Genomic DNA, 27,963 nt, shown 5'->3' with positions numbered 1-27,963 from the left:
CTAACATTAAAGTTATTAGAAAAGAGTTTTGAAATGATTATGATTAATGTTTAAAAACACATGGAAAAAAAGTAGATAAGTGGAACAAAGTAGATAATTCTAGCAGATACCTATAATGTATATTTAATAGGTCGAATGAAAATTATAGAACTAAAATATTTCAGTGCTAACGTATGTACTTAATAGCTTTAGGAGACAAGTTATTAGAAAATAAAGGGGAAAATACTGTACTAGAATGTAGGGCAATATAAAATATCCAGGTTAAAGAAGACAGAGATCAAAATAATAAGTAAATACACAGAAAATAATAGATTTATGGTGCAGGCTAAAAGACCTAATGATGAGGGACCATAAAATAAGCTGAGGCAAGCCACAAGTTAGCACACACTGTTCCCCATCCCCACACCCACCCCTTCCAGGTAGGATATGTGTGATATTCCTCACCTCTGGCTGCCCAAGAACAAAGGAAAGGAAAGAAAACAAATAGTAAACTGATAAAGATCACAGTCCTTCAGGACAGGAGTCTCCTTCAGTTTACAAACATCTTAGTAAATTAAAAGAAGAAGATGACTTTATCAATAGCCTAATCTCCAAAAACTTACAGACTCAATTTCCCGGAGCCCCTAATACCACCCTTTCCTCCATAGTGAAGTGAGGAACAAAGGCAAGAAGGAAATGGCAGATAAAATTAAATTTCCGTATAACCTGCAGCCTATTGGCAAATACTTGAGGCAAAAACAGAGTAAACCTTTTCTCCAGGAACCTCCTTTGTCATACCTTTTGCACCAAAGATGTCTTCAAAAATTCTTTCTTGGCTGTCAGCTCTGAACCCCACCGTCACCCCAAAACCTCATCACTAACATGCATGTTTTTGCACAACCAGTAGGAGGAAGCGACAAAACAAACAGAAAATTATATATATATATATATATTTTTTTGAATAAATACTGATCAAGATTTTCCAGAACAAAAGATAGATTAAAAATTCCTTATAACCCAAAAGTAGATTTTTTTAAAGTACCTCTTAAGTAAGCCAGAGTTAAACTCTTGAATATCAAATACAAAACAATATTTAAAATAAAAAAAGATCCATTAAAGTGGAAAAAAACTAACTTACAATAAAGCAGTTAGACTGATAGCTGATTTTCAACAGACAACATGGTATTCAGCAGACAATTACATTGCATCATTTATTACATTTTAAAATAAGGAAAATTCTTCACATTAGAGTTCTACTCCCAGTGAAATACACTCTAAAAAAAGTATCAAAAATTGTAAGTTAAGAAAAAAATATGAAGAATTCATTGACAGTAGATCAGTACAAAAAGGAACAGCAGAAAGATTTTTATACAAAATGTAGAATTTCCTTTAGAAAGACAGCAATCCAGGAAGAGCAAACACAACCAGAAAGGATAAATTATTATTGACTTGAAAAATATTATTTACTATTTAACAAAACAAACATAATGACAATTTTTTTGTATTGCTTCATATATAAAATGTCAAAATAGCAAAAGAAGAAAAAGTCTATGTAATGGGGACAATTTGTTGTTCCATTTGTTTCAGGTGATAAAATTATAATTTAATTTGGAAAAAAATTGTAATTATCTAAGGCAATTATTAAAGAAAAATCGAAGTAAATTGTTAACTAAGGGGACAATGAAGGCAGCAGAATATATGAACTATTCAAAACTAGAAGAAGAAAAAAGAGAAAAATTAAAAAAAAACAAATAGCAAGATGGCAGACTTACACAAAAATATATCAGTAATTAAACTTATTGTAAGTACATTAAATCAAAATAAACAAATAATGTGAAACCAGATGAAAATAAAGCAAAACAATAGCAGTTTAGTGGCTCATATGAAACTTTTAAAAATCAAAAAAATATACTTTGAAAGGAAAAGGATGGAAAACATTATACCATCTAACCATTAGCCAAAATTTTAAAATATCTGATATAGTTATATTAATATCAGATAAAATGGACTTTATGTTATAAATGATTATTATAGAGAGATGTTCCACAATGAAACATTTTCAATGTAAGAGGAAGATATCTTGCACCCAATATCATGAACTATATCTAAAAAACCCCAAAACAGAAAATAAAAGAATAGAAAAATGCATTGAAATCGCGGGAAACATTAACATACATGTCTCAATAGCTGACAAACAAAAATTAAAGGCACAACAAATAAACTTGAACTAATTTACATATGTAGAAAACAAAGCATGAAGTTACAGAATTTACCTTCTTCCAAAGTGCATAGGGATTCTATCTCAAAAAATACACACTGACATTTAGAAAAACCCTTGGCAATATATACCTGTAACCGTACTAAAATGCTATCACCTCACGCCTGTCAGAATGGCTAAAATTAACAATACAGGAAAAAACAGATGTTGGCAAGGATGCAGAGAAAGGGAAACTCTCTTACACTGTTGGTGGGAATGCAAACTGGTATAGCCACGCTGGTGAACACAGAATGGAGTTTCTTCCAAAAATGAAAAATAAAGCTACCCTATGATCCAGCAATTGCACTACTAAGTATTTGCCCAAAGGACACAAAAATACTGATTTGAAGGAATACATGCACCCGATGTTTATAGCAGCATTATCAACAATAGCCAAACCATGGAAAGAGCCCAAATGTCCATCAACTGATGAATGGATAAAGAAGATGTCTCATATATATATATATATATATATATATATATATACACACCTATATAAACACATATACACATATGTATACACATATGTATACATATATACACATATGTATATATGTATATGTATGTATGTATGTATATACACGTGTGTGTGTATATATATATATATATATATATGTATATTGCCATTTGCAATGAAGTAGATCACCTAGAGAGTATTACGCTAAGTGAAATAAGTCAGAGAAAGAAAAGTACCATATGATTTTACTCAGATGTGAAATATAAGAAATAAAACAGATGAAAATAGGGGCTGCAGGGGGAGAGAGAGGAAACCATAAAACAGACGTTAACTATGGAGGGCATTTGTGATGAGCACTGGATGTTGTGTGTTAAGTGATGAATAACTGAATTCTACACCTGAAACTAATATCATACTGTATGTTAACTAACTGGAATTTAAATAAAAACTGGAAAAAGAAAAAAAGTGAACTAGATAGCATTTTTAAAATACATTAGAGAAACACCAAGTTGCTGATAATTAAAACATACACTTCATAATTTGATTGATCAAAGGAGAAGCTTTCTTGTTTTGTTTCTTTCATTTTCTGTTTCAAATAAAATATTAATGCTGAATGTATTATATGTCATTTAGATTGATTTTCATGAAAATTAAAATAGTAAATTGAAGACAGCTTTCCTCTAAAATATTTTGCTATCAACAAAAGCATTAACGTCTATTGAACTCTTAGGCATTGATCCTCCAAATATTCCACGGCACTATAGCAATTCTGGTCACAAGTAGCTAAAGTTGTGGGATGGTGTACAAGTTTGCATTCATTTCAAGTTCTTCAGGGAAGTTTTGTTAATAATTAAGTTTCGGGGTGCCTGGGTGGCTCAGTCAGTTAAGCATTTGACTTTAGTTCAGGTCATGATCTCGTGGTTTGTGAATTCGAGCCAACGTCGGGCTCTGTGCTGACAGCTCAGAGCCTGGAGCCTGCTTTGGACTCTGTGTCTCAGTCTCTCTCTGCTCCTCCCCCACTTGTGCCCTGTCTCTGTCTCCCAAAAATAAATAAATGTAAAAAAAAATGTTTTTAAATGAAAAAAATCAAGTTTCTACCATTTTACTGTGATTATTTGACATATATGGGTTTTTTTTCTTCTTTCCCCAAATATGTTATTCATTCTTATGTACTCAAAGGCAATTGTCAAAATACAGATCCCTTCATTTAGGATACAGAACGTTTGCTTTATGAATTTTCATGTAAGTTACCGATTTTTATATGCATATTATTTATACAGAAAAATGGAGGTCAGGAACTTTTTACCTACCTAAGAATAAATTAAGCAATAACTGTAATAAAACTGTAACATAGTCAAAGCCAAAACAGGGCATGGCAAGAATCTTACAACGTGCAATATATTCCTTTCAACAGAAGGACTGATATGGAGGAATTTCATACCCCAAAATTTTTCTGTGAAGGAGAACTGGGCATCCCTTGTCCTCTTTGAGTAAAGATTCAAGCCATAGAAGGCCTGATTTGTTCTTTCACTGGGAGACTTGCAAGTGACTCCCTCCTTAACATATTCCTGGCCACATGCAGGCATTGCCTCTAATCGAGCAGTGGCTGTCCTCTCAGATGGGCAAGTACCAACTGGTGTCTATTCTGCCCTCTGCCTCCCTGACCCTGACGGGCAGCCTGCTTCCGCCTGGATCTTTATTTGCCTCGCATCCTAGGCCGCTTGGTTTGCAACTCCCTAGTGTAGAGACTTTGTAAAGCAACTTATCAGTCTAGTTCGTTCCTGAGTTTTCAAAGTTATTCAGAGCCAATTTATTTTACGTTAAAATACAACGATAACCTTAAATTAAGCTATAACAAACTGATATACAAGACATAACAAACCGATTCACTTTCTCGGGGCGTGGTAGGTTAACCGAAGAAAGAAAAAAGGGAAAAATGCTTTGAAGGAATATTTTTGCAAAGTTTGGTGTGCAGGTGTTTATACCAGAGTGGATCGCAGTACTGGTGTAAGAACAATGGCTCCTTGAGACAGGTGATGTGAGAAAGAAATCAGAAGGAGACCTGTGAAAATGTTACACATCTGAAGAGATGCAAATTACTGGATCCATTTGACGGCTGGATATAATCTTTACATAAGTTGAATTGTATAAAGATTTGTGCTTCGTAAACACAAGTCCTCATAACATATCACATTTTCCTCTAAGCATTTACAGAGTTTCCCATTACATGGGTAGCCATTTGATGACTTATGATGATTACAGGTAAATTAAAAAATAATTTCCTGCAAGCTACTCTTGTTATGGTGACACTAAAATTTTGAAAGTAGCGTTGTGCTTAGTGCGATGGGATTACAGATTAAACAATCTCTTCAGCAAGTCGGAGTGTGAGGTTCTGGGTATATAGCATCTCTGTTTCTAAACTCTAAGTGAATCTCACAGCGTGACAGGGTTGAGACCTGTTACTGACTGAAGAAAGGGAGATCCCCATAGATACACTGAGTTCACTCAGAGAGTATACATGTATTCTGTTTCTTTGTCAGATAAAATACTTGTTTTCATCATAAACTGATATTTCAACAATAACCTTGTTATTAATCAAAATAAGGGGTGCCTGGGTGGTTCAGTCAGTTGAGTTGCTGACTTCGACTCAGGTCATGATCTCACAGTTCATGAGTTCAAGCCCCACACTGGGCTCATTGCTGTCAGCACAGAGCCCGCTTGGATCCTCTGTCCATCTCTCTCTCTGCCTCCCCCCCCAAATAAATAAACTTTAAAAAATAAAATTATGTATCATTATGCTATATTTATCACAATTACAATTTTCTGTTTATTTTGAAAATCAATTTTAATGGGCTTGTAAATTTAAAACTTAGTTTATGGAGAGAAGGAGGGAGAGAAGGAGGCAGAGAAAGCGTGAGAGATGCTATTTGTATCATGACCAAGCATTTATTGAATTCTGATAGTGTATCACTCGAGTCTCATTCTTTTAGGAACTATGATATTAACATATATCTTTAAAATAGTCATGGTGGGATCTACTTGAAATAGATGAGTTGTTGTTGTAAACTATAATAAAGTTTATGTTCAACTGAGTTTAGCATTATTGTTCATTACATTACAAATTCTTTGAACCTCAGTGTCCTTATCCTATAAAAGAATAGCAGTTGTCTTAGAGTGCTGTACGTATATATGAACATTTTATGGACCAAGTGATAAAATAAATACAAAAATACAATGTAATTTGTAAAATGATTTAAAATTTAATTTTGTGGTTTAATGCCAGGTGGACTTATCAATGATTTTTAATTTTCTTCTAAACCTACTTTCTTCATAGAGCAAAGGACACACGAATGAATCAGGTCACACAGTCTGTCTCTAGAACCAATATTTTAAAATTGATTCTACCTATGTACTTGATTTGGACATCTTTTCACAGTGGTAGTTTGACAAAATATTAAAATTCAACTCATTCACTCATTGATCTAATAACCATCTATCAAGAGCTGGGCACTGATCTGAACACTTAAATTTACATAGACAATTCAAGCATCATTCTTACTTAGACTCATAGTACCTATGGAAATAAATAAAACATTAAAGTGCCACGTAACAGAAAACAAGGATTTATTAACTGTTAATTCTGCAACAGACTTCAGAGAAAATTTTAACAGAGCTTATAAAAAGAGAAATGTGAGTGTGGAAAATTCTGCGTTGAATCAAGAATGTGCAAGATGTTTTGGGAACAGGCAGTACTCAACTGTGGCTCTTCCAGAGTGTTCAGAGAGAAAGAGTAAAAGACACAGCGAGCGAAGGCATTTCACACATACTTGTGAAGAGCCTGTGTTGACATACCATTGTATCTACTTTATTATAGTTTTTAAACATCATGGATCAGAAGGGCATAGCACCCCTACAGGACTTTTAGGATAATTACAGATTATTCTATAAAATGTCATCCGCAGTTTCTACCACATTAGAAAGAGTGAAAAATATTTCTTTCCCACTATGAGGAAGTCATAAACACCATTTCTTTTCACACTCACGGAACTGACATCTTCTCCCCCTGAATTGTCTGAAAGTTTGTGCCCTCCATTCACAAAGTTCATCTTCTACTCTGAGAGCCCACCTTATGGAATTAGCTGCACCACCGCTTCGGGGTGGTGTGTGTGTGTGTGTGTGTGTGTGTGTGTGTGTGTGTGTGTAGCACATTCATGTATAACATGAAGATTTTTTTTTCAATTTCTGTCACAGAAAGCACATATGCAATTTTATTTTGCAAGAGTAGAATGTTCACCTCAGAATGTATTTTGGATATCTCCCTATATGCCTTAGTAATACATAACTGCTTTAGCAAATGCAAGATATCATTTCTCAGGACCACTGTATCACTTTTAATATTGAACTGTAATGCCAGCTGAAACAGTATTTTTTAAACACAGTGACAATTAACCACCAGGTTCAGAAGACAATCAGTGGAGTGATTTCCTTACTCTTGTTTAGACAAGGGAAATCAGCACAAAAACAAAATATTCCCATTCAAGCGAACAGTGACATGATATTACATATGTAAGTATTTAATTTTGTTTTACGTATATGAAGAGTGATGAATGTAAATCATAAGAAACAAGTACATACTTTGAGGAAACCGTGGGGGGTTGTCATTGACATCAGTCAGGGTGATGTTGACCGTTGTCGATCCTGAGAGTCCTCCAACTTGCCCAGCCATGTCTTTGGCTTGAATGACCACTGAATAGTGTTCTCTGGCTTCTCTGTCCATATTATGTAAGGCAGTTCTAATAACTCCTGTAACATATTTTAAACAAAACAGTACAGATTATATATTAAATGAGAAGTAGCACAGATGTATCGTTTTTCCCCCATAGTTTCATTGAGCCACAGAGCCAGCTTTTTTTCTGCATATTTTCAGAAGTGCATTTTTAAATGAAATACTTTTGTGAGAAAGCCACTTCTGAGACAAACAGTACCTTAAACATGTTACGAAAACCACCTCATTTGACCCCTTCATTGGCAACCACGTGTCTCGAACCATTCTATTCGTGGTAAATTAAGATGTCCATTCTTTTGCGTTCCTTGGGGTGCCTTGCAGAACAGCCTTGTGGCCCAAGCTTGTACTTGTGCTGGAATACTAAATATTTCACAAGTTGTGCTCCTCAAAAACGTCAGTTAAGATGATTTGAGAAGAGGTTAATTTTCCTCTTTAGAGAAAAATTTACATAGCTTCCTGTCAGGGCTGTCAGAGTTGGATGGTGGAAAACATGGAAGAATTGTGGATACTTGAACAAAGATTATAGACAAGAGTCATTTTAACATTTATGAAGATGAAGAAACTCACTATTTTTATCAGGAAATGACAGCTACAATAAGAACTAGATCTAAGTACCTAAGCAAAATAATGAAATGGATTCCAAAAATCACAGGTAAAAGTCACAGGCTTTATTTCACAGTGCCAAAGGAGACATTAAAGGTAGTCTTTTATGAAGTATTACTTGGATTCAATAAAGACATAAAAAATGTTATGTGTTATATCTCCATTTGTATGACACATAAGTACATGTGCACACACACAAATTAGATAGCTTTGTCGATAGAGCCTTAAATTTAAAACGGAAACACATTTTTCCAGAGGGCCAAGGACCATTAACTATGTTATAAAAAAAAGTCCTCATGTAGATGAGCTATATTATAAATAAGTATATTTGTATATAGATAGATAGATATGTATTTACATTTATATTATATATGCATGTAAAAATATAAACGTATTTGCTACTCTATACATAGGACAACATTTAACAACCACCTTTTTCCTTTTACTAAAAATATTTGGATCATATTCGTTTTGAGAAGGGACCAATAGCTTTGACCAATCACACCAATGATTAGTTAGCAGCATAATTCATAGGACAGTGGCAATTATAAAAACTGCTCACTATAGAGTTTAACACAGTTTTACAGACAATATGTTGATGTAATTAAAGAACATAGGGTTGTACGTATATTCAAACTGAAAGCAGTCTTTCAAAGGTGGAAAGGATCCGTCAATCAGTTGTTCAGAACATACAACACTGAAGAAGGTTTTTTTGTTGTTTTACTGAATTGATTATATGTGTAATGACTTTGAGAGGAGAGCCTCAGGAACCAGGAAAAGTGATCCCACAACTTTCAATATTTGTGATTTTTTAATTGAGGGAGTTCAGGAAAATTTTCCTGAAGCTAAATAGAAATGAAAATTATTCTTATCAAAAGAAATTATAATAATATGGTAATAAATGATTCATCTAATTCATGCATATGAAAAAGCCTCAAGCATCCTTAATACAAAGAACAATGTTTTATCACGTATGATGATTATATAAGAAGGAATGGAATCGATGCAGAAATGAACAAGCTGAGAATTTATGAAAATATTTTATGAAAGAAACATATACTTTCTAATATTTGAAAAAAATAAAGATGTTCTGAAAAGAATACATTATAAATGGGACATGCCTCTGGTGTGTAGAAGTTTGAGAAGGATAATTTTTACAATGGAATCTTTAAGTGTCATTTGCTGGATATAAAAATATAATAGCAAAATCAATCATTGCAAAGTGAAAGATATAGGGGCGCCTGGGTGGCTCAGTCGGTTAAGCGTCAGACTTCCGCTCAGGTCACGATCTCGCGGTCCGTGGGTTCGAGCCCCCCGTCGGGCTCTGGGCTGACAGCTCGGAGCCTGAATCCTGTTTCAGATTCTGTGTCTCCATCTTTCTCTGACCCTCCCCTGTTCAAGCTCTCTCTCTGTCTCAAAAGTAAATAAATGTTAAAAAAATTAAAAAAAAAACAAAGTGAAAGATAGATATATTTACACAATTTGAGAGAGAGAGAGAGAGAGAGAGAGAGAGAAAGAGAGAATCAAGCAGGCTCCACACTGTCAGTGAAGAGCCCAACATGGGGCTTTGACCCATGAACCCTGAGACTCATGACCTGAGCCGCAATCAAAGGTCAGATGCTTAACCAACAGAGCCACCCAGGCACCCCGATACATTTACACAATTTGAATGTTATTCATTTAAGAGAATCAGAGAAGAGAAATCAGCCCAACCCCTGTTTTAGAGTAAACATTTCAATAATTTTATTCCATTCCCATTATATCCCTTCTTCTATAATATAGGTGTGTCTGACAGAAAATGAGAAGAAGCTTGTCAGCCACATTTGCTTATAGAAAGAAAACAGTGTATCCAGAATTGACACTTCCTTCCCAGAAATGACTGTCTACAAACCCACTGAAACTCAGAGTTCTCTTGAGGGTGCTCCAGTGGATGTGCTTAGCTATGACCTACCCCAAGGGCACATAGGTAAATGGAGAATGCTTGTCAAATTGCTGTAGAATACAGTAATCTTTTTCTAACACGTTGCCCAGATGCGCGTAAGTGGGGCAGCCTAGAACACCGCCGATGCACAGTAACTTTTGTCCTTCCAAATAGACTTTTTTAGAGCAGATTTAGGTCCACAGAAAAATTGAGAAGAAAGTACATTTGCTATCTACCCTCTCCTTATTCCTCCCTTGCCACACGAACACACATTTTCTCCCACTACCAACATCCTGAATTAGAACAGTGCATTTGCTATAATTGATTAACCAACACTGACACATCATTATCACCCAAAGTCCTCAGTTATAGTTTACTGCCTTGAAATCTTTTCTGATCTACCTATTCATCTCTCCCTCCTTCAATGCCTCGCAGTCACTGATCTTTTTACTTTTTCTGCAATTTTGCCCTTACTATCCCTGTAATTTTGCCTTCTCCATAAAGTTGATAGTATGTGGTCTTTTCAGATTGCCTTCTTCACTTGGTAATAGATATTTAAGGATTCTCCAAGTCTTTTCATGGCTTGAGAGCTCATTTTGTTTTAGTGCTAAAGAATACTGCATTCTTCGGGTATGCAGTTGTTTATACGTTCACCTGCTAACAGACATCTTGGTGGTTTCTGAGTTTTGGTGATTATGAGTGAAACTGCTATAAACACCTGTCTATTGGTTTTTGTTTGGAAATAAGTTTTTAACTCCTTGAGTAAATATCAAGGAGCATAATTACTGGATCACATGGTAAAAGTCTGTTTAGTTTTGTAAGACAATGTCAAACTCTCAAAGTGGCTATATTATTTTGCATTCCTAACAACAGTAAATCAGAGTTCCTGTGGCTTCATATCTTGACCAACATTTGTTGGTCAATGTTCCAAATTTTGGTCATTGTATTAGGCGTATAGTAGTGTCTTGTTTTCATATTTATTTCCCTGGCAGATGATGTCGGACCATTTTTCAAATTCTTACTCCCATAAGTAGGTCTTATTTGGTGAGATGTCTGTTAGGTTTTTTGTCCATTTTGTAAGCTGAGTTGTTTTATTATTGTTGAATTTTAAGAGTTTGTTGTATATTTTATATAACAGGTTTTTATTAGATTTGTCTTTTGTAAATACTTTCTGCCGGGACATGATTTATCTCCTCATTCTCTTCACGGTATCTTTCACAGTGTAGAATGAAAACAATTTTTTTTTGAGTCCAGATTATTATTTCTGTCACAGTTCATTATTTTGGTATTGTATATAAAAAGTCATTGCCACACCCAAGGTCACCTAGTTTTCATCTATGTTATCAGGTAGGAATTGTACTTATCTATCTATCTATCTATCTATCTATCTATCTATCTATCTATCTATCTATCATCTATTTAGAGAGAGAGAGACAGAAAGAGCACAAGCAGGGGAGAAAGGCAAAGGGAGAGAGAGAGGATCTTAAACAGGTTCCATGCTCAGTTCAGAGCCCGACATGGGGCTCAATCCTGCGACCCTGAATCATGATCTGATCTGAAATCAAGAGTCAGGCACTCAACCAAGTCCCTGAGGCATCCTCCAACTTGCAGGAATTTTAAAGTTTTGTTTTTCATATTTAGGTCTCTGATACAACATGAGTTACTTTTTCTAAGGATGTAATGTCTATGTCATTTTATTGTTTCTGCACATGATATCAATTCATCTCAAACCATTTACTGAAAAGATGATTTTCTTCAATTGTATTATCTTTGCTCCTTTGTCAGAGATCAGTTGCCTATATGTACAAGGGTCTATCACTGGAATTTCTATTCTTAAAATATTTTTTAAACATTTTTATTTATTTTTGAGAGACAGAGAGAGACAGAGTGTGAGCAGGGGAGTTGTAGAGAGAGAGAGGGAGACACAGAATCCGAAGCAGACTTCAGGCTCTGAGCTGTTGGCACAGAGCCTGACATGGGGCTTGAACCCACCAACGGTGAGATCATGACCTGAGCTGGTCAGATGCCCAACTGACTAAGCCTCCCAGGTGCCCCTCTGTAATTTCTATTCTGATCTATTTATATGTTTGTCTATTTTTTCATCAACACCACACTCTCTTGATTACTATAGTTTGTAGTAAATCCTAAAGTCAGATAGTATCAGTCTTTCAACTTTGTTTTTCCTCTTAAATATTATCTTGACTATTCTGGGTCTTTGCCTCTACACATTAACTTTAGAATCAGTTTGTCAATATCCACGAAATAACTTGCTGAGATTTGGATTGGCATTCCATCACAGCTATAGATATCACTGGGAAGAATTGACATCTTCACAATATTGAGTCTTCAATTAAGGAACATGAAATATCTGTCCATTTATTTAGTTCTTTGTTTCTTTTATCCTAATTTTGTAGTTTTACTCATAACAATTTTGTATCTACTTTGTTAGATTTATTACTAAGTATTTCTTTTGGAAGGAAGCTAACCTAAACGGCATTATGTTTTAAAATCATTTTCCACTTTTTCATTGTTGGTATATAAGACAATTATTTTTATATAACCCTGTATCCTGAAATCTTGTTATAATGCTTATTGGTTCCAGGATGTTTTGTTGTGGTTGTTGATTCCTTAGGATTTTCTACACATACAATTATGTCATCTGTGAACTGAGATCAATTTTTTCTTCTTATTAATCCGCATAGCTTTTATTTAAGCTAAGTGATAAGATTGTGCATTTTTCAGTATAAAATGATAAATGGTATCACTGAATGAAAGATTTATTTTTTTTTTAATTTTTAAATGTTTATTTTTGAGAGAGAGAGAGGCAGAACGTGAGCAGGGGAGGGGCAGAGAGAGGGAGACACAGAATCTGAAGTGGGTTCCAGGCTCTGAGCCGCAAGCACAGAGCCTGATGCGGGGCCTGAACTCACAGATGGTGAGATTGTGACCTGAGCCGAAGCCAGATGCTTAACTAATTGAGCTACCCAGGCGCCCCTGAATGAATTATTTCTTAAGCAAATGTCACAAATTGTTCCAGAGGAATCAATTATTAAGTTTAAACAATATAAAACACATTCTAATTTTATAGTTTAAAATACTAGCATATTACCTGATTACTTGCAGATGGATAGTATTGGTTCAAAAAAGTTTTAACATCCCTTATCCAAGATTACAAGATCTTGTAACAAAATCTGAATGTTCCTTCCTGCTCCTTGATCCCTCTCACCCTGCAGAAGACTTCTGTACACACTCCAAGTAGCCAGAATTATCATGAACTCTTCTTGTTCTGTCCATCTATTAAGAGATTAGTTCTACTATCATGGATGAACAATCTTTTGTCCATGTTGGTAATCATTTGCATAGATATTTAACCAGTATTAAATTGTTTTTATAAATATTGAGATTTGATAAATTTACTAGCAAATATAAACAATGTTTAAAGAAGATAGGAAAAAAATGGCAAACATACTTTCCCAATAATTTGGGAAAGAAATGAAAAGAAAAAGAAAAACAAGTTAAAAAGTAATCATAAGTTACTTTCCATTCTCAATGCTTAGCACAATAGCCGGCTTTTTTACAGAATTAAATATATATTTTGAATAAGTACACATACACGCACACATACACACAGACATATTGATTTTGCTCCACTTTTCTCAGGATGCTACATTTTAAAATAGTGAAAACATTAAGCAAAATTACTTTATGAGTTAAATGTGAAGCTATCTACTCAAAGGGATTTTATGTGCTGGTTTTCCCAAGTCATTTTCAGAATATCCCTGTCTTTGCTTAACTATTAAAGCACTCCCTTTCATTCTAAACAGTGTACTAGTGTGGGTGATCATTTATTCAGTTAGCTTCATTTTTACAATATTGCTAGTGGCTTTCAAACTTGACTCTGATTCAATACTCCCTTGAGATTGCCTTGGACCCAGGCCCTAGGGTCTCTGAGTTAGTGATTTGGAGTGGGTCTGGCCTACTTACAGCTCTAATTGACTACTGCATTCTTGTGCTTAGGCTGCCCTGAAAAGATACCATAGACTCACTTGCTTTAGCCATAGAGACTTATTTCACACACTTTTTAGGGACTGGGAAGATCAAGGTGCCAGGTTCCTGGTGAGAGCTCTCTTCCTGGCTTGCAGGCAGCTGCCTTCTCACTATGTTTTCCTATGGCTTTCCCTCAGTTTGTGCACAGGGAGAAAGAAAAAGAGAAAGATTGCTCTCTTCGACTTCTTATAAATCCACTAATCCTGTCTTGAGGGCCCCACTCTCATGACCTAATCTAAAACTAATTACCTTAAAAAATTTTTTAATGTTTATTTTTGAGAGAGAGAGAGAGAGAGAGAGAGAGAGTGAGTGTAGGGGAGGGGCAGAGAGAGAGGGAAACACAGAATTCTAAGCAGGCTCCAGGCTCTGAGCTGTCCGCACAGAGCCCAACGTGGGGCTGGAATCCATAAACTGTGAGATCATGTCCTGAGCCAAAGTTTGATGCTCAACTGACTAAGCCACCCAGGGGCCCCTATTGGGAGCTAGAATTTCAACATAATGAATTGGGGTGGGGGGAAGTACACAAATATTCATTCCATCAATGATTTAAGAAATTGGGCCTCAAACAGGGAGACCAAAGAAAGAGGCAGAACATTCCAAATAGGTAGGTGGCAGATATGTTTGTTTTTGTTTATTTTTTAATGCTCATTTATTTTATTGGGGGGGGGTCACACAAATTAGTTGAGGGGAGGGGCAAAGAGAAAGGAGAGAGAAAGAATCCCAAGCAGGCTCTACGCTGTCAGCATGGAGCCCAATGTGGGTTCAATCCCATGAACCATGAGATCATGATGTGAGCAGAAAACGAGTCCACAGTCAACCAACTGAGCCACCCAGGCATCCCAGAAGGTGGCATTTTTAGTAAGCAAAGGAACTTACATATAAGACTCATCTGGGCAAACTGTAGGATGAATGTATCTCCATACCCACCCACCAGTAATTTTTCTACAAGTTTATATAGAGGCCTTAGCTGGGTTCAGTCACATATATGGTCTAGATAGTCTCAACAACACATTACTCTCTCAAAGCTGCTTTCTTAAAAACTGTTTCCACTCTGGGAACAGTGGGTGGAAAGCCTATTCCAAGGACAAGAGAGAGAGTGAGGAGCCTCTGATTGCCTGGGTTCAGCTCGTGGGTCAACTGGAGGTACCATCCTCTCACTGACCATGCCCAACAGCCATAACAAGCCCCACAGGTGAGTCCAATGCATGTGGGTCCAGGACACTTTGAAAAGACAAAACTCAAAAGATGAAGTGCTACCATTATGCATTTACACATTTCTTTACCTTTTATCTCCATCTTGCATTGCCAATAAATGAATATACATATGGGAATACATACATGCACACAGAAAACAAATAATATGCAATGGTAATGTTTATTTTTCAAAACTGTGAAGGTTACACTCTTATGCAAGGCTCGGATAAACTATATTTACACATTCCAAGTAAGAAATCATATTTGTTTGTTTTTTTGTTTGGCTTTTTCTGTGATGTATCCATCTACCTGGTGATTGTACTGTAACTTACTTTTGCCTTCCACATAAACTTAATATGGACATACTTATCTACAACATGGCCTTTAAGTAAATTTTTAAAGAAAAAATACAGAGCAGCTACATTTCCTAAAATTATTTCATTGTTTGATTATTTTAAAGTAAACTCTGTCCTTTCAATGCATGCTAGGCAACTGGCAATGGCATATTCTGAATGTTTGTTGGATAAGCTTCACTAGCAATGTTTACTTCAAAAATTTTAACTGGAAATGTTGCCTCTTATTCTCTTGTGATGCTGGGTTGAATCGACAGGATATGATTACCCTTGTATCATTTTGTTTTGTTTCTTATTAGCTTCCTGGTAAACGATTGCAGGTGCCCCACTGCCTGCAAATTACCTTCTGACTACTGCTTCCCAATCACCATGATATGTAGGGGTCTGTAACTGGGAATTACTCTCTGCTGAATACAAGTTCATAACATTGAAAACTCATCTGTGGTTATAAGCATTAGGTGTTGAACCCGACTCACTGGCCTACCATATGTTTTTGTTCCCTGACTGAGGATATTCCTATATAACAATATATTCTCCAAAATGTTTTCTTGCATTTTTATCCACTATAAAGAACTTAAGATGGAAATGTACAAATCTAGTTCATTAGATAATACTACACAAGACTGCAAAATAAAAGTCCTATAAGTTAGAACAAATAAACCAGCATGCACATTCAAATCCATACAGAAACACCTAAGGTATGTATTTGCACTTATAAGAGAAACATGTTTTCTTCCATGTCTAAACTACCTTATGCACTTGAACTCAAAAGTATGTTTTCTTAATTTGTTCAATTGATGACTCATTATTTTGAAGTATATTATATCATTACTTAATGTATATTAAAATATACTGGAGTCCCACTGTTTCCTGAATGTGATACAAGTGCACTTAGTAACAGAATTACATGGAATGCCAATTATCATGCAACTTTAAGGAAGCCACCTTTGATCTACTTAATCAGAATCCCGGGAAGTGGGCCCAAAGATCAGTATTTGTGGCAAGTTCCTTCTGTGATTCTCATGAATGATCAAATTTGAGATATTCACCTAGAGTTCAGAAGACAACATATCTGTCCTCAAGATGCTCATTATTTCATTGGAATATCTGTTTCTTTAAAAAAAAATGAACAACTGAGACATTTAGAAATGTTTAGAAGTTTCATTAGTCATCTTTTACATGATGACACTTAAAGTCTTGGTAGTAATAATTCATCTTTCCAACTTCCTTACTGTAGTGTTCTAGGTATCTGGAAGATTCTTTATGTTAGCTATTTGACTGCTGTCTGTTTCAATATTTAGTATATCATGTGCTGCTACATATTCTGTATTTCCCTTTCTGACTTTGTAAGGATAATATGGCTTCCATAATTTCTTGTCTTCATTGACATTGAATCTATATGTATCCATTAACAACACAGTTCCAGCAATCTATTTTCTCCACTCATCACCAATTCAATATATGCTGAATATGTTTCTGCTCTGTTTAAAATGTGGGATCCAGACACATATAAGACAGAGCTTATGATATTAGAATGTTATGATTAGGGTATTTACTGATAGGGAAATAGGTATCCAAATCTGTAAAGTTAAGTAATACAGAAAATGTATTTCATTAAGTGAGAAACAAAATCCAGATTTCAGAGGTCATAGTTATCAAAATGGATGAGTATGGACCAAAGAGTACTTTATGGCAGAATGGAATGTTTGTAGGTTATGGAAGGGTAAATGTAGAAGTAGGATCACCTTGTAAAGGTGTGTTCATCTTACATGGTCATCTGATATGAACAAAGGATTTTGAATGTATATAGCTATAGAGATTGGATTCATTCGAAAATGATCACAAGAGAATGGTAGGGATTAGGTTCTCAGTGATTCAAATACTCTGTTTCTCTGTTTTGTTCCTCATGGTATTGGTGGTTTGAATAGCTTTGTTGCTGTCCCTGTAAAGTCAAGACTGACTAAGCTTCACTACTTGTCAGATGTTATTACTACTAGCTATGGCTGAGCAGATGCAAGGTTATCTCTAGAGCTACATTTCCCATACTTGAGACTCTAAAGTGTCAGTGGGTAACAGATTAACTTCAGATATTTATTTCCATTTTTGTTATATAACTGATTTCATTTTTAAAGAAAAAATATGTATTATATTAAACACTGGCATCCTAGAATTAAAACAAAAACAAAACCCCTCGACATATTTAGCCTCCAGCTATGACTCATGGAATTAACAACCATAAATTCATGAAGGAAGACATTTTTATGCTTTAGTAGGAAGATTCAATTTTCCTCCTCTATATTTTTTCTCTTCCTACCATGAAAATTGATGGTGAAGCATTTTATTTCTCCTGAGGATAAAAGGAGGAAGAATTCACGAGTTTTGAGTACGGACTAAGGTTCTCCTTTCAGGTATATATATCTCATATATTTTCCCCATACACTTCATGAGAGGAAAAGCTCAAAGCTTAAAAAAAAATTCTCCCTAGACCAGAAACTTACAAAACTTTAAATATAACCCAGGACTTCCTGACATTAAAATCCTAACACTACAGTGACATTATTTCAAAGAATTAACCTGTGGCGTCTACAAGAGAGGCTTGACCTGTTTTGAAAGAGTGACAAAAGAGAGGGTGGGAGGAGGGAGAGGGAGAAAGGCAGAGAGAAAAGAGAGATGAACATCATACAAAAGTAAGTGTTACCATCTCTGTGGATTTAGAGTCATAAATCAGACAGATTTAAGGAGAATATAGTTATATTGATCTATCATCAAAGATACTTCTCATTTTGAATGATTTTGACTTTTTCTTTTTTCCTATTTTATTTATTTTTATATCTGTTATTGGTGTTTCAATGTGATCTATAACTTCAAAAGATCAGTCTTGCTAGTTAATATATTTAATAACCATACTAATAAAATCACAGGGCTGCCAGGGCATTTGTGAAAGCCAAATAGTTTATATATTTTCAGGCTTTCAGCATGACTACCCCATTCATCAAAAATATAATGAGACAGCACTATATGGATAAAATAAACTATGGACTTAAAAAAAACTGTCTGGGAATAAATTTCAATGGTGATGATGACGATAATGATGGAACTACAGGCAGTTATTAAGTATTTATCAAGCATTATGAATAATGCTTTGTGTTGATCATCACACTAGATTCTCACATCAAATGCCTATGGAAGTTATTCATATTATCCCATTAAAAAAAAGGATTACAAGAGTAGAAAGGATAAGAAAACTGCCCAAGGACAGGCAGGTTTGAGATAGCCAACATTCAGTCCGTACAATTAGAATTCAGAGTCTGCTGTCACAATCACTTCCCTATGATTATCTGATTTCTTTTGAGTAGATCAGAGAAAATGCTGCAAAGAGGCTGAAATGGATTTTGGGAATATGTCTGCATCTTGACAATGTGTTTCAGAAACAATGTCTGGTTGCCTTGCCCTGGCCGGATTCTGATAGCGTTGGAACCCAAGGTCTGAATAATGGCAAGAAGATGTCAGACAAATAGTGGGTAATTTTGGGTAACTGAAAGATGTGACTCCAAAAGCTAAGGATTGAGTCTTTTGGACAATAGAAGAAAGAGTGGTCAACTTAGAAAGGAAAGATTCATCTTGCTCCAAGAGGCCATTACCTGTTTATATTCTTTTTGCAGGGAATCAAATACCAATACTGCTAATCAGGGCTGAACTATGATTGATTTGATGAATGCAGTACAATAGAAGTCACATTATTGCATTTTATGCCCTGGACTTAAAAGTACTGAAAACTTCTCCCTTGGTCTTTGAGAGCCATATGCTGTCATGTAAGTAGTCTAGCTACCCAGCCTGAGAGAGCACATAGAGAAGCCCTGAGATAGAAAGGGCAACAGATCCATCTGAGCTCCTCCAGCTTTTCTCACTGAGGCACTAGGCATATGAGTAGACACATCTTTACACATTCGTACAAGTCCAGGTATCAACTGAATGCCACCAAGTAACGGGACCAATGCCACATGGATCAAATAATTACTCAGACAATCCCTGCTAAACTTCCTGATTTCCAAAATCACTGTTGTTTTGAAAACTCCGGGTTTGGGGGTAATTTGCTACACAGCAATGGCATTCAAATTTGGAATACACACACACGCGCGCACACACACACACACACACAAATATATATATACACACAAATGCACACACATACACATGCACACACATATAATACCTACACAAACATTTATTACTCATAGTTGGCATTCTAGATCTACCCCAACATTATTAAATCAAGACTATATATTTCCTCAATATTATTTTTTCTTCCTTTCTTTTCTCTCTCTTCCACCTACCCACCCAAACCTTCTCTCCAGAGTTGGAGTGCATATAAACGTACATATACATAAACACACACATTTCAAATATTTCTGCTACGGTGCATATAGATATATTCTATTGGTCCAGGTAAAAATTGTATTTGAAACATAAAAAGAAACTGACCTCCATATAATTGATATGCACTGAACACATGACATATAATTTCTAAAAATAATGAAGTTGTAAGATTCTTATCATCTGGAGATGTGCATGCTATGGAGAATAATATTATTTATGATATTTATGAGACTTTATGCATTATTTTTATTTTTATTATTTTATTTTATTTTATTTGAGAGAGAGGGCGTGAGTGTGAGTGGGGGAGAGGGGCAGAGGGAGAAAGAGAGAGAATTTTAAGCAGACTTCATGCTCCGTGTGGAGTGCCAAGAGGGGCTCAATCCCACAAGCCTGGGATCATGACCTGAGACATAATCAAGAGTCGAACGACTCAACCGACTGAGCCATTCAGGTATCCCTTTTAAGAGATTTTTTTATTCAAGAAATTGGAAACATAATTTCAAAGTCTTAAAATATTAGATAAAAATATTTTATTACTAAATATTGAATGTTTGTAGAAATACTCTACCTTAAATAGAAATGCATTTTTGGAGAAAATAATAATGAAATAATAATTAAAAAGAAATCCAGAAGTACTTAAGTATGATTATTCCAAAATACTTGTTCACATAATTTATAAAAAATTGACGGCCTCAAAATGCATATACAAATAAGAAATATTAAGTTTATCACGTAGATATATTATGCCTATTGAAACGTTGGCATAGTTTTTTTTTTCTGCTTCTTACTTTCCCCATAATTTATTTATTTTTTCTTTAGTTTTTATTTATGATGCTTAAAACTCATTTAAAAATGTAAGATTCTTTATATAGGATTTTTTTGGGTTGTAGTTACCATTTAAGAAAGAATATTTAATATCACTATATTGAAAAATTTGAAATATTTGCTAACTAGATTTGAAACTATTAATTAAGAAAAACACTAAAACATTGCTTTATAAATATAAACATATATACCAATGTCTAGTTCTATTAGTAAGGGTATAGTTGAGAACATAGGTCCATAAGTAACTCAAAATTGATGATTTCTCTATAGTACCAATTTAAGTATTACACTACCTGCTTTCTTGATTTTTAATTTTTTTTTAACGTTTATTTATTTTTGAGACAGAGAGAGACAGAGCATGAACAGGGGAGGGGCAGAGAGAGAGGGAGACACAGAATCTGAAACAGGCCCCAGGCTCTGAGCTGTCAGCACAGAGCCCGATGCGGGGCTCGAACTCACGGACCGCGAGATCATGACCCCAGGCGAAGTTGGACGCCCAACCGACCAAGCCACCCAGGCGCCCCTCTTGATTTTTAAAAGAAAGTTTTATTTTCTTTTTAGAGTATGGTTTTATTTTATGATTCACTATATCATACTCTAATAATTTAAGAAGGCATTGTTGGGGTGCCTGGGTGTCTCAGTAGGTTGAGCGTCTGACTTTGGCTCAGGTCATGATCTCTTGGTTGGTGGGTTCAAGCCCCGCATCAGGCTCTTTGCTGACAGCTCAGAGCCTGGAGCTTGCTTCGGATTCTGTGTCTCCCCCTCTCTCTGCCTCTCCCCTGCTTGTGCTCTCTCTCTCTCTCTCTCTCTCTCAAAAAAATAAACATTAAAAAATAAAATAAAAAACAAAAAGGCATTGTTATTTTCAATAAGGTGTTTATCACATTATGCATTCCATATGTATGAATATGTATGTATGCACATATATTATAAACACATTTTATATATGTCACATATGACACATATGCAATACGGAAGCAAATTCATATACCCAATCACTAAAATTACTTTAAGATTTCAAGGGTATACATATTTATGTTTATTTCTTTTGGCACATAATCTAACACTGAATCGTTAAGGCAGTGGTGGACAATTCAAGTGACTGAAGTTTTGAGAATAAAAGTTAAAGAATGTTGTCAGAAGATTAAAGTATATTCAAGAAGCAACACAAGAAAACTGCAAATGTAATTTTAGAATATAGTAAAGTAATCCCTTGGCCTTCAAACATGGCCATGAATTCTCATTGCTTTTGATCTTTTAAATATAAGTCTAATGTAAAAATATAACAAATTAATCATGCAACCATGCCACTGCGTATATTTTTCTGCAAATTTAAGAATGGTAAGAGGGTAACATGTTTGACAGTATTTGGAGGAAGATATTAGAAGGATTGTGTAAACTTGACTAGGAATTCAATTGTATATGTCTAATTTTCATTAATTTATAGATAAATTTATTATTAATTAGTGATCGATGAGTACCCATTGTGGCTCCAGTATCACTGAGAGGCAATATGGTAGGATCATGTGAATTGGGAAACAAGTTATGAACATCCCTTACAAGCACAGAGGTGAGTCACATAAAGTAATAGGAACATTAAGTAACTCAAAGAAACATGAATGTTTTATAGAAAGAATCTTATTCCTGGGCAAGAAGTGTCCTCATGTATGAAAGCCTCATCTGTCCACATTCTTGAATGGTTTAAGTGAGCAATAATAGTAGCCAGGGTGTACTCTTACCATCTACTAGATGTAAGTGAAGTAGAAAGATAATAATCTGGTAACATGTTTCACTAGAAGCTAAAGGATAGTAACAGAATGTACACCATAGCAGGGTGGGTATTACACTCTAATTTAAATGATAGTCACAAAATACTTGAGTGCTTGAATTATGTAAATGCAAAATGCTGTTGTTTTTACTGTGTGATAGAAAAGTGACATAGGATTTATTACTTTTTTGATTACTTGAGGCATGGAAGCTGAATCCATCAGTATGTGAACAGATATTTGGTCTTTTGATAGAGTAAACAGAAAGTCCTGAACACATGAAAGATGAGGCTGGAAAGATATTTCTTATAGGATTTGTAGAGTGGGGCTTTTAGCCAGTATGTGAATATTTTTCTAGGAAGGGATTCCTAGGCAAGAAAATGTAGCTAAGGAGCAAACATTAACCATTCATTTTATTCTCTCTGGCTATACAATTTTACTGTGTTTTCCTAATATTTGGATTCATGGAGTAATATGTTGTTGATGGGTGAAATTGCAACCATGCAAAAGGAAGCAATGATTAAAAAGTGATAAATATGTCATGCTGTTGATTGCTGAGAATACTAGATAATTTGACATGTTGCTCAAACGAGAAACTTGGGTTAATAAGATAGATTTATTGAGAGTCTGCTCAACAGTAGGAAAAAAAAAACAACAACAATTAAAAGATAGTATCCTGGATATGTTGGGTACAGATATGAACAACCAAATAGTAGAAAGTTTCCACCAAATGTTAACTTTTATTCTATTTCTCCAGTGAGCATAAGATCATAAACTGGTAGGTTAGTGAAAGCTAACAGGTATTGGAATTCTTAGAGCTCTCTGTATTTGTTCTGTGAAAGGTGTAAACACCTCTTTAATCTTTGCATAACACATGCTATACAATGACTGTCATCTAAAAAAAAAAAGTATACAGAACCTGAATTTATGCAAGTTCTTGTAGCCAAATCTGTGAAAAGAGTTATCTATATATAATAGAAAATAGTGACTGAGTAAGGATTTGGGCACAGGGTATTTATTAGGGATCAACGGTGAAGGATGGAGAGGGAACACAAAAGGACAGAGGAAGATATTAGTCTGGGATGCACATCCAACAACATTTAGGCTAATGTGGCAGGGATGTATTGCCTGAGGGTCCAGTCTTTATACATCCAGCCTTTATACAACCCATCTCACTCAGTCACTAGATGAGGGTTGTCCTGGAAAGACATAGCTTCAGCAAGGTGTCTATCAGCACTTGAGATAGATCTTGAAGGAGCTGACAGCTGGCAGTAGGGTGTGGATCACACTCCCCAGCCTGGCTGCAAGTCCTTCCTCAAAGGAGACTCAGCATCACGCATCTGTTTTTACCAAACAGTAACCTTACTTTGCTTCCCCTGACTTCTAGTGGAAACTCTCCACGTCTTTATAGAAGCTGTATACTACACTGAAAATGCTCATGTGGTCTCACTTTTAAGAGTTAGTTCCCTTGTTGCCAAATCCATTGAATAACGTCCACTCTCATCTTTCCATCAGCAAACTGGCCACAGAGTATTATCCCTATGTTTTCCGAAGGCTTCATTTGTCCTGTCTTCCTCAATTTTACTCACTTCTGTTTTGTATTGCCATTGCTCTCATTTACTTATTGTTATCCTAACTTACTTATTAATTTTGACAACAATTTGTCCTTTTCCACTAGAATAAAAGCTTCACAGGGCGAGGATTTTTATTCGTTGTGTTTTCGTTGCTGTGCCCTCATTACTTAAAACAATCCCCAACCCATAGCTGTCCTTAATGAATATTAGCTGAATGAGTAGAGTGCTTTAAAACCCACGGAAATGCATCGGAGCATCAAGTTTTGAATTTAGAATAATACTAGACAAGATATAAAACAAATAAACCTACTAAATTTAATTTACCTCCTTTGAATATTAAATGTATAAATTTTCCAGGGCTGCTGCAACAAGGTGCCACAAGCTGAGAAGCTTAAAAACAAAAATTTACTGGGGCACCTGGGTGATTCAGTCAGTTAAGAGTCCAACTCTTGATTTTGGCTCAGGTTGTGGCCTCACAGTCGGTGAGACTGAACCCTACACAGGGCTCCACAAGCCTGCTTGGGATTCTCTCTCTCTCCCTCTCTGTCTCCCCCTCTCCTACTCACTCTTGCTTTCTCTCAAAAATAAACAAATAAACAAATAACTGCTTCACAGTTACAGAAGCTAAAAGTCTGAAATCAAGGTATTGATAGAGTCAGTTCCTTCTGAGGTCTGTGAATGCTAGATCTGTTCTAGGCCTTTCTCTTTAGCTTGTAAATGGCCATTTTCCTCCTCACATGGCATTGTTCCCGCATCGTCACATCCTGTTTCCTGTGAGAGTATCTCTATGTCCAAATTTTCCCTTTTCATAAGAATATTACTAATACTGTATCATGGACCATCCTAAGACCCCAATTTAACGTGACTACTTCTGTAAAGACCCTATCTATTTCCAAATAAGGCCACATGCTGAGGGTTAGGAATCCAACATATAAATTTGGGAGTGTGGCAATTCAACCTATGACACTAAGCAAAAAAACAAAAAAACAAAAAAACAAAAAACGGATCATGCCAAGAAAAAATAAATATATACGGAATATGTAAGCCTGTTCTTTGAGTCTATACTAGTGAAATTCTTTAAGCAAAACCATAAGAGATAGTTTGACCCAAAAGGGATTGGTGAAGACACCCTAAGATAAGAACACAAGATATGAAAAGATATGTAAAAGAGTCCAATGTCCAAGTAAGATGGAGATAGAGAAGGACCTTTTTGATGGCAGCCTGAGAGATCTGATGTTAGAGATTATACAAGCATATGAGCATGAAGAGTGGCTTTGGACGGATTCTTTTATCTCTTTATCTATAAAGCCAGTACTTCCCCCAACTAGTAGTTATACAGTGCCCACTGGAATCCAGCCCTGTATTAGAGACAGACAAAATCACTGCCTTCATGAAGCTTACATTCTAGAGAAGGCAGATTAGTGAAAAAAAAATTTTTAAGCAAAATAATTACCTACATTATATGTAGAAGATTAGGTTGTATTGATTACTGGGAGGGTGGGGGGTGTGTGTGAAGCATCTAGTTTGGGCTTGCCGTTTTAATGAGGACTGTAATAGCAGTGTGTTGGAGTTAGCTAGGACTGGATCACAGGAGCAGATTGTTAAAATTTCAAGAATTTGAGAAGCTGGGTAGTAAATATAGCCATTATTAAAATTAAGTAGTAAATTTACAATTCAACATCGTATTTAAAAAAATAATAAATACTGAAAACTCATCACTTTCTAATTGAATTACTATATTTTACTATTATTTGTGCTCTTGGTGTCATTTATGTCTATTTTATCTATATTGTCGAAATTTTATAGAATGGTGTTATACTTTTGATCCTTTCCCAACTCCATATTCTGTGGTGTCATCTTAGTAATTTGAAAATCATTGGCAGTGTAAGTATTTTCACAAGGGAGTTCAGCAAATGCGACTAAATCAAGGTTCCATTTACTGATTCAGTGATTGCCTAGACCTGAGAAAGTAAAGCATATTAAACTCACATGTGTAACAATTACATTTTGAATATATGAAAAGTTGATAAAATATTTTAAGGAAAACTTAGAAAAATTATTCATGTAATTGATGAAAAAGTGAAGTACATACAGACATCTTTTAACTACACATTAATATAAACAAAAAATATTAACCAGCACTCAAACTTATTTGTCAATGACCTGAGCAACTTCTTTGCTGAATTAGCATTATTTATTTTAAGATTCTGGCAATATTCGTTGAGTTACAACAATAGATGGTGAATGGATGCAATGGTTTGACAAAAAAAAATCAACACAAGCATTCTGTTAGAATCAATAGGCTATGTGGAATTTACCATAAAGTGTAAGCATGTTTTATAACTGTAAATTGGGTGTTTCATGTCTTTCATGCCAGTAAAATGGCAATAAACATATGTACTTATATAAATGCATATATATATATATATATATATATATCTGGTTGTTAAATATTTACTAGCACACCACTGACTGCTAGGGACAAATAGACTTGAAAGAGGTGACAGAAAAGAGTTACAGGCAAAAGGAGTAACATGTACAAATGCTTTAATGTGGGCGCTCTCTAGCTGATTGGAGGGAAATTTGCAAAGCCAGCATCTCTAAAGCAAAAAGAACAAGAAGAGATGAGATCAGAATGTCATGATGGGTCAGATTACTTACAGACAGGCACATTATTGTAAGGCCTTCAACCCTGGCCATAAATGAGATGGGAAGCCCCTGGAGGCTTTGAACAAAAGCATGACATGATCTGATCTATTTTAATGTGACTGTTTTAGCTGCTGTGTTGGCAAAAGACTGTGGAAGAAGGGTGGAATTAAGGAGGTAGGTTAGGAGATATTTACAATAAAGTTAGTTAAAATATACGTGAAGAGATATGGTTGGAAACGGGGTATATCTTGAAGGTAGGGTTTGCTGATGGATAGATTTGTTATAGGAAGGCAAAACAGTAATGGAGTATAACCCAAGATTTTTGGACTAAATAAAAAAAGCTGTGAGAGCATTGTGTGGGGAGTAGTTGGAGTTCAGGAATTTGACTTTGGACTTTCTCTGCGATATGGGTCCAAGACATGGGGCAGAGATGTTCATTTGGCACACATAATGTTCGTGTTCAGAGGAACAGTCCAGACTAGCCTTATAAATGTGGTCAGCATAAAGACAGTACTTGAAGCCATTAAACATGATGAGATTAGCAAAGGAATGAGTGGCCAGAAGACATTCAAATAGGCCAGGGAGTTTGGGAGAAAATATGGAAGTAAAACATAACCAGTAATCATTGAGAAAAGAAACCAAGAGAATGTAACATCCTAGAAAAGTATTTCAAGGAACAGAAACTAATCCAACGTGACAAATGCTGTTGCTAAGTCAAGTCTGATGTGATCTGAGCAGTGTAGGAAATGAATGGAATTCAGGGACACCATAATGGGAAACATGGCAGTCAGATCTAAACTTAACCATAGGTATGAAATGAAGAAAAGAATATGTGAGACAATTTGGAGTAAATTTTTAAGGACAAGACAACTGATTGGATGTAGGGTAGAAGGGAAGAGGAGTGATTCAAATGTCTCTTGATTAGTTGGCTTAAGGAGTGGGGTCAGTGACAAATCTCTCTACAAGATTAGAAGTAGAATATAAAGATCAGTGAAGAGAGTGTTAATTCATGGCTATATTGACTTTTATGTGCTTAAAAGCTATCTATGTGAAAAAGACTGATGAGTAGTTGAACGCATTCAGTAGAAAGGTCTGGGTTGGCAAGTCAGGATAATAATGATAGTTATAAAGAGATGAATAGATATAAACTCACTCTTGCCCAACATAATGAAGAG

General features: G+C 35.4%; 1 protein-coding gene across 2 annotated transcripts in view; it reads right to left on the bottom strand.

The window, feature by feature from the left end:
• Positions 1-27,963, bottom strand: part of CDH18 (cadherin 18) — a 343,377-nt gene that overhangs the window by 107,940 nt on the left and 207,474 nt on the right. The window contains exons 3-4 of one of the 2 annotated variants that reach the window (XM_047074393.1): positions 7,325-7,496; positions 5,212-5,218 (exon numbers count right to left, since the gene is read on the bottom strand). In XM_047074393.1, the coding sequence (XP_046930349.1) occupies positions 5,212-5,218; positions 7,325-7,496 (179 nt within the window). The remainder of the gene's footprint in view (positions 1-5,211; positions 5,219-7,324; positions 7,497-27,963) is intronic. The other variant, XM_047074386.1, reaches the window with a different exon arrangement.

The sequence above is a fragment of the Lynx rufus genome, unplaced genomic scaffold (genome assembly GCF_022079265.1).
Source record: "Lynx rufus isolate CCGP_SWC_20201006 ecotype Redwood Valley unplaced genomic scaffold, mLynRuf1.p SCAF_1, whole genome shotgun sequence".
Classification (NCBI taxonomy): Eukaryota; Metazoa; Chordata; class Mammalia; order Carnivora; family Felidae; genus Lynx; species Lynx rufus.
The sequence above is the reverse complement of the archived record's forward strand: the minus strand, read 5'-3'. Positions and strand labels throughout refer to the sequence as shown.